Source organism: Acanthaster planci, linkage group LG07 (genome assembly GCF_054643075.1).
Source record: "Acanthaster planci isolate LZ-2023a linkage group LG07, COTS_SCS, whole genome shotgun sequence".
In the NCBI taxonomy this organism is placed as follows: Eukaryota; Metazoa; Echinodermata; class Asteroidea; order Valvatida; family Acanthasteridae; genus Acanthaster; species Acanthaster planci.
The window spans coordinates 13,609,410-13,628,539 of record NC_141783.1 but is presented as its reverse complement, the minus strand read 5'-3'; the positions used below and the strand labels follow the sequence as shown (position 1 = coordinate 13,628,539).

The 19,130-nt window shown below is 39.7% G+C and overlaps 1 protein-coding gene across 2 annotated transcripts; it reads right to left on the bottom strand.

Moving 5' to 3' along the window:
* Positions 1 to 2: 2 nt before the first annotated feature.
* Positions 3 to 19,051, bottom strand: LOC110980880 (uncharacterized). Of its 2 annotated transcripts, none has more exons than XM_022237919.2 (5): positions 18,393 to 19,041; positions 14,319 to 14,368; positions 10,772 to 10,895; positions 8,401 to 8,571; positions 3 to 7,096 (listed from the first exon to the last, which is right to left on the bottom strand). In XM_022237919.2, the coding sequence occupies exons 1-5, from the start codon at positions 18,430 to 18,432 to the stop codon at positions 7,056 to 7,058; spliced, it is 426 nt and encodes a 141-aa protein (XP_022093611.1). In that variant the 5' UTR covers positions 18,433 to 19,041; the 3' UTR covers positions 3 to 7,055. The 2 variants fall into 2 exon arrangements, with proteins under 2 accessions (XP_022093611.1, XP_086995431.1); XM_087139305.1 differs by lacking the exon at positions 3 to 7,096 and adding an exon at positions 7,106 to 7,847 and having other exon boundaries at positions 18,393 to 19,051.
* Between the last annotated feature and the right edge of the window lie 79 nt (positions 19,052 to 19,130).

Below are 19,130 nucleotides of genomic sequence, written 5' to 3'. Positions count from 1 at the left end.
GATTTGGTGAACTTGTTTAATTTCATGTAGTGTTCAGATAAAAAATAAACAATTCTCTAAAATGTGGCTTCCTTACATATGCTAAGTTACAATTACATTGTATACATGTAAATATGCATTTAACGCTGAGTGGAAAGCCTGTACAACGTACAGTCCATGTGCCGGTATCGCAGTGCAGAAAACATTTATTGCTACGAATTTGGCTATTTTAAGTGGCTTCTACTTGTACATATACTACTTCACAGAAGCCAAAGACTGCTTGGGTTTCACTTAAAAATGTTCAAGGCTTTGAATCCGCCCCGAGCTGAAGTGCACCGTCAATCGGCGAAAGAAAGACAGGTGGTTACAAGTGGGTTCTTGTACGCAAAGACCATACATACCATAATAAATTAGTTACGCGCACTCAGCGTGCTCTGCATCAAATGCACATATACTTGCGGGCCTCAGGGCGCGCCTATGCAGCGAGTACCAAAAAACATGCCGAGTACCCAAAAAGTATGCCCTCTTTTGTTCCACTCGGAGCAGATAATGTACATATCGATTGTTACATGAGGGCAGGTGGCTGTCAGTCAGTGATTCCTGCAAAGACAGACATGAGAACACATTCGTGACATTGTGGCACGTACATTAAATCGTTCATGTGTTGGCAGCTATCAGGGGTGTGAGTGGCCACATACAAGTCAAGCCGAACACAGCCAGCCAAAAAGCTGAAATTCCAAAAGCCCCCATAGTTTTGCACAGAGCAAGTGTACAAAAAAGCTGAAATTCAGAGTAAAGATCTTGAAGGATAAAAAGCTGAAATTTGGTGATAAAGCTAAATTCTAACTACTAAAGACTTGTGTCAACTCTAAGAAATGCTGTTGTGAATGACTTTTGATGTCAAAATTGCACTCTCCAAAGTACATGTACCCCGCTATTTACTGGCCATATGGCTACATTCAGCGACCATTTATGTATTCAGCATACGTGAAATTAGCTAAGGAAATGAGTTAATGACATTACAGATAAGTCAGCTGTTCAACCAATGCATTGTTACGTCCAACTGCATTGAAAATGAAATGGCTAGCACAAGAAAAGAAAAAAAAAGAGATTTTAACACCATATAAATAAGAGCTATCAAATTTTACACACTACTATATGGTGTCAAGAGATTTAATATTTTGGAAGAACCTTGCAATTTAAAGGAATTTACCAGCAGCTAAACAAACCAGGTCACCCATTTTATAGGGCCAGCCATCATGACAAACACAAAGTGCTATACTGCTTCTGAAGTGCTGGTAATTCTTATGACTAGATTTGTTAAAATTTAATACAAAATTGTGAAATCATCTTAAAAAAAGGAACAGGAGATTGCACTGTTTGATGAAAAAAATACTCTGGAGTTATTTGTTCTGTACTAGTAATGAGAAATTTGTCTCCAAGGCTTTTCTTCATGACAGCTGTCACATTGTACAGGTAACCAGTATTACAAACACAATCAACAGAGCCAACCTCTCATGAGGACGTTGGTATATGTGTAGCTGTCATTTCCATGGCAAAATGAATAATTGAATCAACAATCAAGCAACATCTCATCAGCTTTACTGCATTTAGTATGCAAACAGAGTGGAATGGTTACCTTTCTGTTGGAAGGCAGCATTTTCTGAACCACACACTAATTAATTTTCAGTTGTTTGCATTGCAAGATTATCCAGTGCTTGATGATTCCCATGAGAAATCAGCACTGAATTGCAGTTCCATGGAAACTGCCAAATTCATGAGTTGGCATGATAAGTGGGCATATCAAAACTTTCTGAGGGATGTCCAACTGATTTCTGAGACACGAGATATGTACAATAATATTTCTTTTTTACTAAAAAGTTTACAAAAGTTTTCACTTTTTTGGTGACAGTGGTCCCCATGGTCTGTTGTTAACCTTGTTTACAACCAATTATGTTATCAAATTATGAACAATTTGTATTAACACGGTATAATGCTCCATGAGCCACATGGCCTGAAAACCCAGCACGGATGTGAAGCAATACGGGCTATTCACAATAGTGTGCCTCCAAGAGTTTGCAACGCGTTGGCCAATCACAAAGCGCAAAATTTGTTGGCCCTTTCCAAACGCGCATTGGGTCGACAAATTTCTCGCACTGTGATTGGCCAACATGTTGCAAACTCTTGGAGGCGCACTATTGTGAAACGCCCGTATTGATGTAATGTCTGATAACAGCAAAGATGAAGCTGCAGCAGACTGCTCACTGACTGACAGAACTGAAATTAATTAATCGAAAATTGAGCGCCCTGATGTTTTGAACTTGGCAAGTTCTTCTTCGGAAAGACAAATGGTAACATGAACACCTCTCTTGGACATGAGGAGCGAGTGTAAAGGGTCACACTACTAGTTCCATTGCTTTCCTTGTGGCCTTAAACTGACTTACAGGTGTCTTGATGTACAAAAAAAATGTATCACGTCTTCCTCTGAGTTGGTTTATTTAAGGCGGAGGGAGCAAAATAAAGGGAATAGCCTTGATTTACTGAAAAGATGTAATATACATGTATTCACATTTGGGTGTGCAACACGAAACGACATCAGTTCCTTGAGTGGAAGTCAATACTTGGCAAGGGAAATACGAACGAATTGTCTACGGCCCTTTGAGTGGTTGAGTCGGTAAAGAGGCTGGAAATGACATGCTTCTACCCTCGCTTTTGTTCGGTGGTTATGAGCTCTTTTGCTTGTGTCAATGTCTAGCCAGTTGTGCAGGTGATGACTGATAGGGCAAGAATTGACGAGATGAAGCTGAATGCTCATCACATTCACAGCAAGAGTCATCAGGGAGAAGGATATGCATATGTTTGTCTCCTACAAAGCTTGAACTCATCTGCAGAGACCAGATTACTTAAAGGCTTGCATCACCTGTTCTGACAGATTGCTTCAAACTTTCTACGTGAACACACTTACTTTGAGTAATCATATACAGTAGCTCGCCGGTTAGCTTTCCAATCTTAGTGTAAATATATCTCCACACATGTACATGTCTCCCCGGCTGCCATAAGTGCTTCTTGTGTACCTCATCATGCACAGGACATCGGCAAACACTAATTCCTTTGATGGCCCCTTAACACATGCGACCCAGGCCACCGAATGGGCCGATTACCACTCGATGTGTTTATAGTCTCATCCAAGACACTTCAGGAAATGCGCACCATCCATTACTCTCTCATCAGAACGATGCGGGATTGATGATTGAAGACGTGTTTGATGATATCCTCTTATTTATTTGCTGGCGGTGCTGGCTCATTGCAGAGTCACACCAGTTGGGTGCTTGGAGATGGTTGAATTGTCCATGATTCATTTCACAAATGGCTTCTAAATGCACAAGGCATTAAACGCAATGGATGGTGTTGATGTACAGTGTTCATTTCAAGTGAACGAGCATGACTTTTTAAAAAAAAACTGCTTGGATAAAGGGAGCAAAATGTCAAGGGGCATAAATCAGAAAAAGAAAGTCAAATTTCTGCAGACCCCACTACCCATTTCTTTTTTAACTGTATACATCTCCCTTTTGATTTCTATTCACTGTGACGTGTGCACACGGTTTACAGTTCATTTTTTTCTATTTTGGGTATTTATCCACAGAAAATCCTCCAAATCAACTCCATCCTGGACTCAATTTCATTTTGCTTTGAGTAGAAAATACAACTGGCTTATTGTGCTAACCCAAACAGGAGAGAACCAGCCAGAAGCAATAAAAATCCTATCACTTTTGGGCCAGTTTATGCTACGCAAATCTTTCTTTGCCGAGTAAAATGTTGCGCTTAGCTGCTCCATGAAATTACTTCCAATCAACAACATCCCCCATGCAAACAAGTGGTTGCCATAATTTCGTAATATTTCCACCTTCCCCCAATAAAAAATGTAAATCACAAATGTACTTCATGTCTCAAACCATATCTCCTTAACAACAAAAAAATTGAGGAAAAAAGACTACCAGCAGAAGGTAGCACTCTAGAAATCTACATACAATACCAAAGTCCTGCAAAATCACTTGCTCACACGACAACTGAGCCCTGTAGTTGTGCATACATGTACGCATTTTCCTATGTAAAATCAGCAACATCTCTCTACCGTGGATAACGTGCGCTGTCGTTCTGATAATTGGCAGACTGGATATTTATTTCCACTCTGCTGAGCATACAGTGACTCCAAAGTACAGTGGCTGACTGACTGCAGTAGAGTGCAGCGACGGGGGGGGGGATCACTCATAGTGTACACACTACCTACAGTGGTAAATTCTCGGAGACACATTACATTACGTTGCCAACACTTTTAAAGATTTTGCTAAATTGTAATGACGATACAGGCTGGAGCAAACGCACTAGTGATGCGTGTCTAATGACCACAGACATATAAGACATAGACCGTCAGTCGCGCGCATATAACCTTGACTTTGAAAAGTATGGGCAAACAACGGGTAGAGTGATGGATGACAGCACGTTCAAAACGCGTTACGCGCAACGCACTTATATTGCCTGCATTTGTTTACATATGCTCCCAAAATACGTTCACTGTTTTGCTCTTCAGTCCTGCTCTTCTTTTCAAGTGTTTCAACTGCAGTGTTTTGAATGTACATAAGCCAGATTCAGTAAACAGTGGATTTTTTCATAATTGAAAAATGGCTTCATAGAATTGTAAGGCTGGAATTCTTCAACTGTGCGTAAATTCCCCATATCAAGGGGTGAATTTGCCCATAGTTTTGATTTTAGTCTGGCGCTGTGCAGATCATGAAATATTCATGTAGTAGATTGCGATCTGGTGGCCTATGCATTTATATGTCTGTGGTAATGACTCCTACTTGGAACAGCACTTGAAAATGTTGAAATGGAATGTTATCTTAACACCAATGGAGAGCAAAATTGAAAGGAAGCCCTTCACAATCTAGCAGGGATGGACAAACCTATACATAATTGTAAGGATCTGGGCTGAAGTCAACAGAACTGCAGTAACCTTAACATCATTTACAAGAACATTCAGTTCAATGGAGAAAAGCAAAACAAAACAAAACATCAAATGTATAAAGACTTAGCAGAAGAACAGATCACAGACAATTTATCCTTTGAGTAAACTTTTAAGAATGATTTTACACTGGGTTTCCACAGGTAGGCACCGTCCTTCTTATGAATAAAAATTGAATTACTACACATGAATATATTTAAAATTATAAGGCATGTCATCTGTTGGTCAAGAAGGCAAATGAAGCTCTATCTTATTGAAATGGAAACAATAAGGCAACATTAAAAAAATCTTTTATCCAGAATATTCCCTTCTGAATTGATTCAAGTTTCACGGACATGGACCATGTCACAAATGCCCCTCTGCATTGTGTTGGATTTCTGCACAGTGGCAACAATGCAGAGGCTGGGCCCAGACCTACCGGTACGGGCGTCCTGAAGCCAAATGTCACTACTGCCTTCCCTTGGGTTGCATGTGTATAAAGTAATTTTCCCAGAGGTGGAGAGCGGCTTTTCTGATAATTACAAAACAGTCTCCGCTGAGCTCGCAGAGTAAACAAGGAAGGTGGTGATCAGACCAGGCTCTCCAGCAGTGAAGGACAAATTAATATCAATAGGAACTTCCATTCAAAATTACTAACACATGTAAGTGCAAACCAGGCATGGGAGTATTAATCATGCGTGACCTACCAATCGTGCACAATCCATTGTAAATAACACTCAATTTTGAGTTGGAGAGATACTGGTGAGATGTGCATGCATGCACAGCAGACAGTCCGATACATTTACACAAACATACGTGTACATGTACATATACAACCTCTACCCCCAGTATACTGACCATATCCATTTGAGTTAAAATCCTTTTTAACTGCTAGAACATTTTCTCAACGTAACTGCTCTGCCCAAAACCTATTTCCTCAATCTTATCTTTCCCCCTGTTATGCACCTGTCATTATCTCTCCCATCATGAGTCCAAAACTTATCAGTAAACCATAAACTGCAACATGTAATCCCCTCATAAAACTTTTATTGTCTGATGCCTTGCACTGGCTGGTGATTAATTAATTCTTCTCCATCTGCATTAGGTAAATTTGTCTTCAAAATGAAATTGCCCCTGAAGCTTACTTATCGTAGGAAGCCAGTTCCTCAGATGGTAATACATATAACTACTTTCCTATCAAAGGATGAATTTCAATTAACAACTGCTGAGCTTATGAATACGCTATTCAGACATCCACAAAGCAAGGAGTAGACGATTTATGATTCCTATTACCTCACAGAGACAATAAATCTCTTCCTCTTCCTAGCATTGTAATTTCTGTACCGTAGCTCTAGTAGTGATTGCATGCCAACAGTGCACCATGACCAGGGGTTGCTTCAAACCATCATCTATGCCATTAATCGGTCAACAGTTCTTGTGGTTTAATTTTTGACAGATTTGTAACTTTACTGGGTCAAAAATGCGTAAGACACAGATGGCACAACGGGTGTTGTCTTAGAATGCCTGTGCGCAATCTAGACACTGGTTCTGATCCCTCTTACACTGCGTTTGCACTGCCAAAGAAGGGTCAAGCTGTTTTTGACAACAAATGCCAAAAAAACACCCGTGACAAACACCTTTCGAAACAATTTTGTACCCAAGTTGTAATGCATATAATGTACACATACATGGGAATTTGAAATGTACGTGTACAGGTAGGTAATATGTGAGTGTCATGTGATGAGCCTGTGATAGTAAGCAGGTGAGCAGCCTTCAGTTGACAGGACAAGACACCCTAGCCCACATACTCTATCTTGTCAAAATAGGAGGAAATTTCAAGACCCATCTGAATTCTTTGAGAGTGTCCATCTTCTCCTCAGTCAAGAACAACATCCGATGGCAGACATATCTGTGCTCTCGCAAAATACAAAACCGTGGCAGAGGCATGCGGATGTAGAAGTATAGACGTGCTGTCCAATGTCAACTGCGATTTGGTTCCGAGTATATACACTGTAACAATTTCCTTGGCAGTGGTGTCTTTTTTAATGTATGGTCACTTTGATGTTCAATGCTGCCATCAAGGGCTTCCAAGCCATGAAAAGCCAGACTGTTTGTTTTCTGTGAAAAACATGAGGGACAAGAACAAAAACTTAACAGGAGTATTAACACTCACAGTACCGTGAACAGCAGACAGGCCAGTTTTCATTACCCATTAGGCCAAAGTGAAAAACATACATTATGGTGAACCAAAAGGTACTCCATGCACAAGGCTTTGTTTATACATATGTTGAAATGTACAAGTAAGTGAGAACCAATGCAGTAGTTTCCACAATCATTTATGTTTGTGTGGTCTATCCAACCCCCCCCGGGAGAAATTGAAAAAAAAAGACAATTATTGCAAATGGAAGTTTTTTACAAAATGCAGAAGAAATTTACCCAAGAGCAACAATCTTCTCTCTGAATGGAAGGAGCATGATGTAGACACCACAAAGTACAAGAATATACATATGTACATGATACAAAAAAGTTCTGGAAGTGTGGATAATTTACATGTCCATACCTTACAATTATTTGTTAGCCTTCCAAGAATGATAGGTCAAAGGTCAGATTTTTGTCATACCTGTTACAGTTCTGGATAAAGACTTCCTTTTGTTTGCATAGTATCAGCTTACAGTGCACATGGATCTCATATCTACACCACTTCATTATGGAGTTGCTAGCTTTCCATGTTCAATATTGACAGAGCTGTTCATGTCTGATGGAGTCCAAGATTGCTCTCCTCCCTCCCCTCCATCATGGTACTAGTCTCATGGACGAGATGTTTTATTTTGCTTCTACAGTAAGACTTGTAAGCCTTTTTAAAACCAAGCTGTGAATGGAACGTATCCCTCAAGGAGACAATGATTTCATCTTACATTTTGCGGAGGTGGAAAAACGGGAAGAGAATCAAGCTTAGAGAGCCAAGCGACAGAAAATAAACCTGACATCAAAGGGAAATGGTGCTTTTGGGAAGTGGTTTGCTGAATGTGAAAGAAAGTTTTAATCCAAAAAAAAAGAGTGGAAATGAAAATAAAAAAGAGTTGACATAACTCTGGGGACAGTGAAAGTTGAACTGTGCTTCTCAGACATGTAGCTCAATCCATCACAACTCAATAAGGGACAGACTCTGACAAGGGAGTGTATCTCTTAACGATAGCTGATGTAGACTGAATTGAGAACCTTGGTTACTAAAGACTACTGACTTCAACACTAGACATCATTCAGAGTGACCTATATGCAGGCACTGCGAAGGTGTGAACACTATGGATATATGTGTTAAGACTCGATGACTGATGGTAAACTTATGTGAGGACTTGTGGGATCTCTGAAGACCTGTGAGGGCTTGACCACACAACAGTACTGATGGGGGTCATCTTGCTCACCCATTTCAGCCAGGAAGTGTGCCACTTTGCTGTGTCCATTTCTCTTGGCAAGCATCCTGGGTGTCCGTTCCTTGTTACTCTTTGGGGTCAGGTTGACGTCCACCTCATGGATGAACCATTTGACGAGCACCAAGTGGCCATTGCCAGCCGCATAGTGCAAAGGAGTGCAACCTGAGGCAAGAAGCAATCATCATCAAAAGGAAATACTGTACTTATAAATACCAGTAATGAGGGATGGAACAATTTTGTTCACTTCAGTGTACTTTTGTTTGTTCTCTGTTTGTTTGTTTGTTTGTTTGTTTGTTTGTTTGTTGGGGTGTTGGGTTGGTTGTTTGTTTGTTTGTTTGTTGGGGTGTTGGGTTGTTTGTTTGTTTGTTGGGTTGTTGTTTTTTTATTACATTTAACCAACTTTGGGGATAAAAAGCATTAATCTCTGCAACATTGCACTCTGTCCAATACATCACGCTAATCAGTTAATCTACGCAAGACAGGTAAAGTTAACTGCAAATGTTTTACCAACAGGCTACAGCTGTTTTTAGGGCACAATTGCTCATTCTGTTTGTTTTCAAAGGTAAGCTTCACTGGGAATGACATGCTACAAATAAAAAAAAAAATTTAAAAATTCACATTAAATTTGAAAGGAGCATCGAAAGTGGAAGATTGGTACATCTCCAAGCAATTCACATCCCAGAACAGAAACACCCATGGCTCCCTGCTAAACATTTACAAAAATGTGTCAAGATATGTGGTCCGTTAGTTAGTTATAGCAAGAGCACACTGCTCTGTGCTCTGAATATTGAAATGCAATCACTGGACACCTTGTGATGAAAAAAAAAGAAATACCAATTTTAATGAAAGGGTAGATGGGAAATTAAATCCCTGTGCTCGAGGAAGACAGACTGATAAACAGGACCAACGCAGGAAATTCTGTATGAGGTTCCTTTAAGCAGAAACAAATAAGTCGGAGTTTGAATGTTTCCATGGTAACAGAGGGACATGTCACCGCAACACAACTGCATAACGCAGATTTCAATTCCACGCTCCACGGAAGATGCAATGTCACACCTGGGACAGATCTATGAGACATCTCCTCTAGGGAATTTTTCTCTCTTTTTGCAGGCTCTGTAATGGCAATGACTGCAATGCTTTTATCTAATTTTCTTGATGGCACTTCCTATTGGATGAGTTCTAATAAGTTATAAAGCCAAAAGCAAGGCCAGTCATAAGGTTAGGATTGTACATGCAGAAGACCGAGTGAAAGTTGTGTAGATGTACTCGGGGGAATTCTTGTAAATATTCAAATTAGAAATGTATGATCCTGTTCTCTTTTTCCATTGTCTCGTTTGTTACACTACATGTGGATGTTTGTGTACACTCCTTCCTCCCTTCTCTACACGTACATGTACCCGTATGTCCACAGTCTGTTCACTTCAAATCAAACAAAGACCGAGAGACAATCAACATAGGGCTTGATTGCTCAGATGCTTCTCCATCAGTTGATCAGTTGGCAGACTGGTGGGCGGGTCGGTTGGCAGACTGGTGGGCGGGTCAGTTGGCAGACTGGTGGGTGGGTCGGTTGGTTAGTTTTGTGTTCATGCATAAATCATGCAACAACTTCTTGGAGTGAGAATTCTCCAGAGCCAACTTGAGGTTGTGGAAGCATCCAGGCACTAAAACTGTTAATAATGTTGTCCGTGAGTGAAGTAGGTCAAAGGGCACAACAACAATCACATTCTTGCCCCTTAACATAATTTGCATATTTTTATATTTTAGGGCAAGGCACTTTGTCACTCATTGCCTCTCTCCAACCAGGAGTAACTGCGTACCTGTGAGGGCAGAGATGGTTATTGTGGTTGATTTAGCCGCTATGCACCAAATAGTGGCTGCATCGAGCTCTATACTCCACAGGAAGCTGAGATGGTATTTGGAATGTTTCATGGGCCCAGTGAACAGGGATAACAATGATGTACAGCACTTTGATTCATGTTAAAGGCACTTTCTAAATATCTATATTATTATCATTATAATTATTTATTACATTCCATATAAAATGTGGTTGTCATTTGTGGGAGTGGGCAGGGCTGAGTGGAGTCCTGGGTACATTGTAGATCAAGCAGGTTTGTTTATGAATTCAATCTACCGCTAAAGTTGTGATATTTTATGTCACAGCTGTTAATTTGTTACATTTCTATTTCAGCTGTTTCATCCGTGCTGACAACAAATGCATTTCAGTCTACATGTAGCTCAAGTTATTTCAAATAATACCGTGGAGAAATCATCTAACAGTTGTGAAACATCTTCACTAAATCCTGGCAACGACACTTCCAAGCACTGGCGTTCGTGAGCGTAAGCCCGGCATATATGTATGTACCTGCTTGGTCCTGCATGTGCGTCTGTGCGCCGTAGCTGATCAGAATCCTGGCACAGTCCAAGTTACCATTCATCGACGCCCTGTGCAAGGCGGTCTGGCCATGCAGGCTTCTCCCGTCAGGATCCTTGTACACACAATCAGATAAGAATTGCATTAGGAGGGACAAGACGTGTAAGATCACTTGGTTAATGAATACAGACCTTGGAACCCTGGCCAAGAAAGGCGCTGATGAAAAGTGACTCCGATAAGCTGTGTCAGAAATAGACTGATGTAACCAATTCAATTATCTGCAAGACACAAGCAATTTTTTTTTCAGGCATAACACATGTTGGTACTAAGGTAAGGTCTGGTGTGACCTATCTTCCTAATTTCTTTCTGTCCTGTGCTGATTTCTCTACAACACCAGTGCATGTATATAATGAAAATAGCGAAGTTTTCTGTTGCAGAGAGAACAAACATGTAGAGAAATGTACATTTTTCTTTCATTTAATTAAAAAAGGTTTGCATTTTCAATAAGCCAAATTATAGTTGAAGCTTCATGTCATGTTCTTTGACACATACGGTACATACATATATATGTAAGTCATTCTGGTTTTCCAAGTCAAGTCTCAATTAAAAAAAAATGTAATTCAAGTCTCACACCAGTCAGTACTTCAAGTCAACAAAAACTGTATATTGAAAATCAAATTATCCAAAACACTATTTACAAATGTCATTGCCAACAAATCTTTAAAAATTGACAGATAAATTTAAACCTGTCTACAACACAAAAGTGGAACTCGAAAAAAAAAGTCCACTCTTGCAAAGGCTTTAATGTCAGCCTTTACGTTCTGCAGTTTCTGAAAGGCCCCTCACAACACAAAACCCATAAATGGCATTTTCTTCAAGAGCAAATTGGCTCTTATTTGTATTAAACTGAAGTCCTCCCAGCACTGTTTAATTTTCTAAAGGACACTGAAGCAACCTACACAAAAAGACAGGGCATTCAAGACCGGATCAGTGCCTACAGCTAGGGGTAATTCTATACCAATAAGCCTGTTTGTACTACATTTGTCTAAATGCGGCAGAGTACAAGGATGTGGAATTTAATCATCCCTGTCACAGGACTCTGTAATATTACATGCATGAAATGGCTGATGGACTCTTTTATGTGAGCCAGTCCGCCGTTGCATATATATTTGCACTCACTTTTATGCTCGAGGGTTGACTTACCAAAATGCAATGCCGTGTTGCATCTCAAGTTGTTGTACATATTGTACATACATGGATACCCCAATTTCCCCTTGAGGCATCCTTCAAAATGAGACTAGTATCACCTTTTTTTAAGTGGTAAAAATGCAACTGCTGAACAAAATTGGTTGTGTGTCTACATCTCTGCCCTGAATGCATCAAGGGTTTAAATTAGAGAACACTTACTATGTGACTGTTGAAAGCAGGGCCATTACATACATGTACTCAGAACAAAAGCTGTTTAAGGCAAATGCAAATTTGCTGTGCCAAAGCAAACATTTATGCTGAAAATGTGACCCTTTTCGGCTCCATTTGTTGTTTGTGTTCACATAGCATAAAGTCTGCAGCCTCAGACAGAGACGGCGCATACATGCAAATTATTGTCTGACATTTAAGTGTTATTCCCAAATGATAACTGTAGCTCTGCAGTCTCTAGTTAAGCAGCACCACTGACTGACACGGGACATTTTCTTTTCACTGACCTAGCATATGGGCAAACAAAAATTGCTTCAAAATTCAGCACACATGTCCAATGTTACACACTGCTAACATGACACTTGTTATAAATCAAAAAATCTTTTAAATGAATCAAACAAAGTCCTTGGCAAATTTCAACTAACCCTTAGATCTGCCCATCAATCTCCCACAATTATTCCAAGACAACACAATATTTCTAAAAGAATCTTTATTAGAAAAATACATATTATACTGACACATTTACAAATGTAAATCAAACTGACGCAGTTAAATGTGGGAACTCTTAAAAGCCATACTTTTTTCCCTCAACCAATACATCATAATCCCACCACTTCCTAAATTATTAAATTGGTGTGAAAGCAAACCTCACCATATTGATTTTCAATGAGGCGATCACCGGTGTCAGGTGCGACTTGTTTCTCCAACACCACCATTTTGTGTGCCATCAATTATTCATCAAGGTTTCCCCATCGGTTTGCTCAATGTACTGTACCAACACACAGCTTCAGTACAAAGGGACTTTTGAGCCTGTGATTTTGATACTGTTTCCGACATGAACAGATTGAATGGTGAACATGCAAGAAGCTGATCAAGATCACGCACTTTGAGGAATCATTGTTTGCCCACCATCTGAATAAGGCAACCAACGATCAAGGTGATTGTGTTTTCTGACAGCAATTACGGCCAAAGAAGCAGAGCTCAAATGAAAGCAGAAACATTGTTAAATCGGCGTGGAACACAAGCTCTGCGTGTTATTAGATAATGCACAGAACGGGGACAAGCCGAGGTATTCTTTTATTAATTTCTGAGATAAAAATAGAAGCTCGTCAGTACATGATTGAATTAGTAACTGTGTACAATATGTAAGCCTGTTGTAGCCTATATGGTTGCTGTGAGACGACAGAATGGACTTTTGTCTTTAATATCATTTTAATGGTTTCTTTGGCTGGGATGGAAAAAATCCCCAAAACGCAAGACAGTAGATTTGATTTTGAGCCACATGGATCACAGTCTTACAGTTTTTATAGACAGATTTTTCCAGCTGGACTGAAAAAAAATTGCCTTTTCCCCCAAATGCAAGACATCAGACTGGATTTGCCAAATGGTCAACGAAATTATTGCAATGTTTTAGAAGGATGGAACAGAAAAATGAATTTTTCCGTAAAATTTACAAGGGTTTACGCAATACTTCAGCCTACATGTATAAACCATTAAAATCTACCTACATGACTTTATGCTTGGAAATCCACTGATGTTGACAAGGCTTTTCCCTCTCTTGTTTTGAAGTTTTAGTTTCTCCAAATTTTACAAACTGCCTACAGGTATGTATCATTAGGTAATTTTGGATTTGGACCACTGTGTATGACTTCACAAAATGCTGCACACTTATTTTTAGGAGTTTGCCCATCCAAGCTCTGTCCCTACCCTTGCCCCAAACTCTGACATACACACAAACGTACAGCATCCAGAATCACCGAATAAAGAATGTTGCAACCGTAACTGAGCCAAACGTCACAGCTGCTGACCAAAAAACCAACATATCCCCCAAACACTAAACAAACACTGGTACGGTCAAGTTTCATGACAGCCAAGACATTACACTGCTGCATCCGTAATAAGCTACATGTACAGTACTACCTTCCCCATCAATTGTGGTGAGATGTGCTACCAACATTCTTGCATCCAATATGACCTGCGGGGTACGTGTATATGTCAATTTTTAACCATATGAACAATGTGTACAGACTACAAGTGTGACTCCAAACTACATGTGTGACTACACTGAGGGTCCTTACTAGTACAGTCAGACACAGCTAGGTTACTGCAAAAGTCAACTCACCTCTCCTTGATCAAGAAGTAATCGAAGCAATCCCACATTCCCCGAAAAAGCTGGCAAGGAACAGGACAAAAATTATCTGAATTAATGATTACAACCTTGAGTTCTACCCTAAAATAAGACAGGTGAGGTACACCCACTGTTTCCACATCTGTCAGTTTACCAGATGTAACATCCAAAAACATGTACAACGATTCTCTATCTCCTCAGCTCAGCAATTATTTGAACAAAATATTGATGATATATAAACAGCACAGTATGTTGCTTAAAGTACAAAACTATAAAGATTTTAGCATATATTTTTGTATTTAAACAAATTTAACCTTTGGCTTTTTCAACCATATACTGAAAAAAGTATCAAAGTGGTGTTGATTTTACCGTACATTTTACTTAATCCAAATTATCTACAATAATGTTAAGGTAAAACGTTTTCCCCTCAGCAAATTTCTCGCAGAACTGGTACTATGTAATAGGCAGTCAATACCTCTGGGCTTGTTAAGTGCACTTCAGGATTTCCAAATAGCACAATTACATGGAATTATATAGACACTTCACTGAAGGTTTCCCCCTTGATTGCTTCAAATCTGTGATTCCACTTTGTCTTAATACTTTAAGAATTTATTCATTTTGTAAAGTGCAAATTTTATACAGACATGTTCAAATGCTCTGTACAATGAAAGACATTAAGCATGGAATACTGAATACCTTAAAATGTGGTTGAACCGATGGCATACAAAGGCGTCTCAGGCAGCCGCCAAAAGTCAGTAAAGAGTAGACAATAAGAAGCAGTTACAGTTTTAGAGGTGGGAGAAAAACCCCAGAGGAATAGTCTGGGTAAAACCCACAGAGTCAGGTAGGGACTGAAAACCCAATCCACATATGAACTGGGCCGGGAATCGAACCCGGGACCACAGAGGTGGAAGGCGAAGAAAGAACTACCTTGCCAACCCAACTCCCCACTTATCGAGATATGACACGAACATCAAGGCATAGTTAGTAACTTGGACACATAAGACATTAAGGGATCCCACTCATCAAAGAAGCTTTCCAACACATGATATTTGACACACAAATGCTCTTCCAACGTCCCTTCATAATATACAGAGACACTTCCTTGACGCTGTCAGGGCTCAGGTATCTATGTGGGCGGTATGACTGCAGTTTCCACAAGGCAGAAGTTGCAATTCACGTAATTGGATTTCTAATGGCTTTTGAGTCTGACGATGTCTGGTGAGTAGACATGGGGTGAAATACTGTATTATTGCATTCACTGCCAGGACTGAACTTTTCTTGTCTAGAAAGACTGCATTTAAAATCAGTTTGCTTTACTACATCAGATCAGATCAGCTTTCAAGTGTCGAGCTTTATATCAGTGGTTTTTCCAATACATGTGTACAGCCATAAGGCCAGCAGTTTTTAATATACTGATTGAAAAAAATATGGAGTCAAATACGTCAAGGTTGGGGATAGAATTGAAATAAGAATCAAAATATAAAGGTTAGGGCTCACTTTTTTACCAACTCGGAGCACGTACACCTACATCAACCAGTAAATTATCCAGGATCAAAGGAGGGAATTAATGGGCATACCTGTAGTTTAAAATTTGACCAGAAGCCCTGTTTATTGGTGGCATTCGCTGCATCTTGTTTTTAATTTTGTTCATTCAAAACAGTGCTTTTCAGGGTCTTTGATTTTGTGAAGTAAAATGTGGGCCCAATCACAATGTCTCTTAAATGTCCTACAAGGGGAGTAAACTTTTTAAAATGATGTTAAGACTACATGTACTTTACGGGTCATTTTACAGGTGCATGCATAATAAATTTAAAATAAATCAATTTCCTGAAAAAGGCTCTTAAAAGAGAAATTTCTCCTTGCTTTAATTACACCTCTCAGTCAGACAAGCAACTGCTTACAGATGAAAAACAACCATTTTGTCATAAAGTCCAGTGCAGTACCCCCGGTACATACATGTGAGATTTCCATACATACAGACATCACTAATTTTCCCTGCAGTGGTTAATCAGCCATCAGCAAGTGACAACATGCCCTAAAATGTCAAATTTAGCAGGGACAATATAGAAATGCTACTTAGAAAATACTTGGAATATCCCAGTGTGGAGTTCGCAGCAGTAATAAGCTGACGAAGCAGAATTTTTCAGACCAGTTTCCACATAGGGTCTGTACATAATAAGCACAGGATGTCAAGTGATGTCCTTGTACATTGTATCCAAGATCCTATAGCTCTGCAAAGCAGTGCTAAGATTGGCCAGTCACCAACAAAAGTGTAACACTATATGGCTACTCAGGGTATAAGGTGCCACTCACATTGGGTAAGGGAACACTTTTGCTCTGCCGCAACATGTCAATGGAAAACACAAGCAAACAAGGGGTGCTCCACCATTAATTGCACCAATAAAAAAAGAAAACTACTCGGAACTCTTTCTACCATCTCCTGAGAAACAAAGAAAGGTGAAAGAAGTCTTGTTTAGAGAAAGTTGGTCTATTTTATCCATTTTTCTGGGACAGACGTGTGCGGAAGTTGTCCTTAGGCAATATTGTCGCGTTTTGTGAATATTTTGTTAATAAGAAAAATTGGGCCTGAGCCAAAATGTGGAAAGCTTGTAACTTTGAAAACCTTTGAAAGTATTGTTAACCATCCCTCCTTCATACTGTTATACAATCCTTCTGGCACAACCGATAACATTTCAAGCATAATCTACAATTGTTTAAATAAGACATAATTTAATCAGCATGTGTGTGAAGACTATTTGACCATGTTCAATGATGATGACAACGTGCTTGTGCCCGCAATCAGGCATCTTATCATAAAAACACCAACTCAATTAGATTTGTATCATAACTACAGTATCTTGTAAGGTTTAGATTAGATGCTGCAGTGCAATTTTTTTACAGGGAACTAAAGACAAATAAGACTGATGAAAAGGTAAAGAGTAAGAGAGAGAGACAAAAAGAAACTTAATTAACCCTAACCCTCCTCAATCCTCCAACAGGTGAAGGATTGAGGAGGGTTAGGGTTAAAGAAATCCCTGAATAATTACTGTTTTCATGCTCCCATGGTAACAAACATATTTCTTCTTATTTTTTTTTATAAGGACTTGATTTACTAACAATTCAAACCATCGCCACCATCTTAAGTGAAGGTCTAGGGCTTGAGCAATATGTACCCGGTGTGTATACGGACAGGAAAAATGGACCACACATTTTTTGGAGGGAAAAAAATCCAGTTTCTCCTGGGAACCCAAACCTGGGTAGGGCGCTGCTTAATGTGTTTATAGGCCTACGCAGAGACCACAGAACACGCTGTGCCCTGCTCACTGTGTCACAACTATAAACTCCTGTCAAGTCTAATAACATTCAGTCATTTCTTTACCTCAGACATATTCACTGGCGTACGCAATCAATTCAATTAAAATTCGTCCTTGCTTACGAGTGATGGGGGTGGGTAGAATCCACCCCGGCTAGGAGAAACCAATAGAGCTATATATAGCTCTGTGGAGAACCTGAAAAGGGGGGTCTTTGAGGGTTAGACTTTCACCTTTTTATATATTATCAATTCTATAATGCAGCAAATTATTTATTCATTCATTCCAATTGAAGTTGGTTTTGTAAAATTTCGTTAAAAAAGTTTATCGATTAAAATTCACTCAAATGCCCCCTCTCCCCATACAACCAGTGGGGCCTCCACAAGCGTTAACGCTCCCAAAGTAAGTGGCGCCCATTTGGACCGAACAAATGATGTCATCACCGTTACACCGCACTCTGTACAATTGTACAATCGGACAGTGACCATCTCTTTGTGTAAAGAGATGGTCACTGTCTGATTTTCTGTTGTATGGAACTCTTTCCTCCAGTTGTTTCAATTCATTTAAATATATTAAAGTTAAAACTAACGTTAACAAACTCTAGATCTGAGTACAACCTCTTCTGATTTCTTTCCTCTTTTCATAGCCTAGGTCAACAATATTTCAACATCAGTTTTCCCAGGAAGAACACATTGAAACATAGTTTCCATCTATAATTCGTAAGAATTTGATTTTCCTTTATCATGTAATTTACCTGCCTCGTGAAGATCGAGTTTTACGTTTTTGGAGAGCATGTCATCCACGCGTAGTAGGCCTACACCGACTACAAACCAGTCCACAAGCGAGAAATTTATTACGAGCGAAGCTTCCTCTCTGATCACCGTACACGGACTGACCGGTCCGTTCCCAGGTTCCTGCTAGTGCTACCGGTGAACAGCTGTTTCTGACTGGAAAATACAGGTCCTGATAATAAAAGCACGTCACTACAAGCACTCGTCACGTTTGTTGATGAAAGCCTTGCAATGTTAGTAACTTCATTACGTCGACAGCTCCAAGGATAACCGCCTCCTGCTGGTGCGGACATGCCCAGAGAGCAGTTGAGCTGCTGACGATCACGCCGCTACTGTGCTAGCTACCGCTAGCTCGAGCCGTGCCATCACTAGCCCGGTAAAATCTGCCGTGAATGAAGTTGTGGAAGAGTCTATTTTGAAAAGGATGTCAACTTGCAAATCTTTACGACTTAATGGCTTTCCTTATTACGATTACATTAAATGGAATACTTCAGCAGGTTCTATAGTAAAAAAAAAAAAACCTGTACAGTGTTTGTGGCTAAGTTTGACAATTTTTGTTAATTCCAAGGAAGCCCTGCAAAAAACAGTAGAAGAAACGCCTTTCAATTAGTCGGATGCCGTAAATAATCCCAGAACAGGCTTATGTAGCGTGTGTTGACACGGGGAATCAGTCTCTTCACCTACAGTAGTATAATCCATAC

Coding starts and splice junctions, on each gene's coding strand:
- LOC110980880 (XM_022237919.2), bottom strand. CDS start 18,432: ATGCTCTCCAAAAACGTAAAACTCGATCTTCACGAGGCAG. Junction 14,369..18,392: donor ACTCGATCTTCACGAGGCAG/GTAAATTACATG, acceptor GTTCCTTGCCAG/CTTTTTCGGGGAATGTGGGA. Junction 8,572..10,771: donor GCACATGCAGGACCAAGCAG/GTACATACATAT, acceptor TTCTTGCCTCAG/GTTGCACTCCTTTGCACTAT.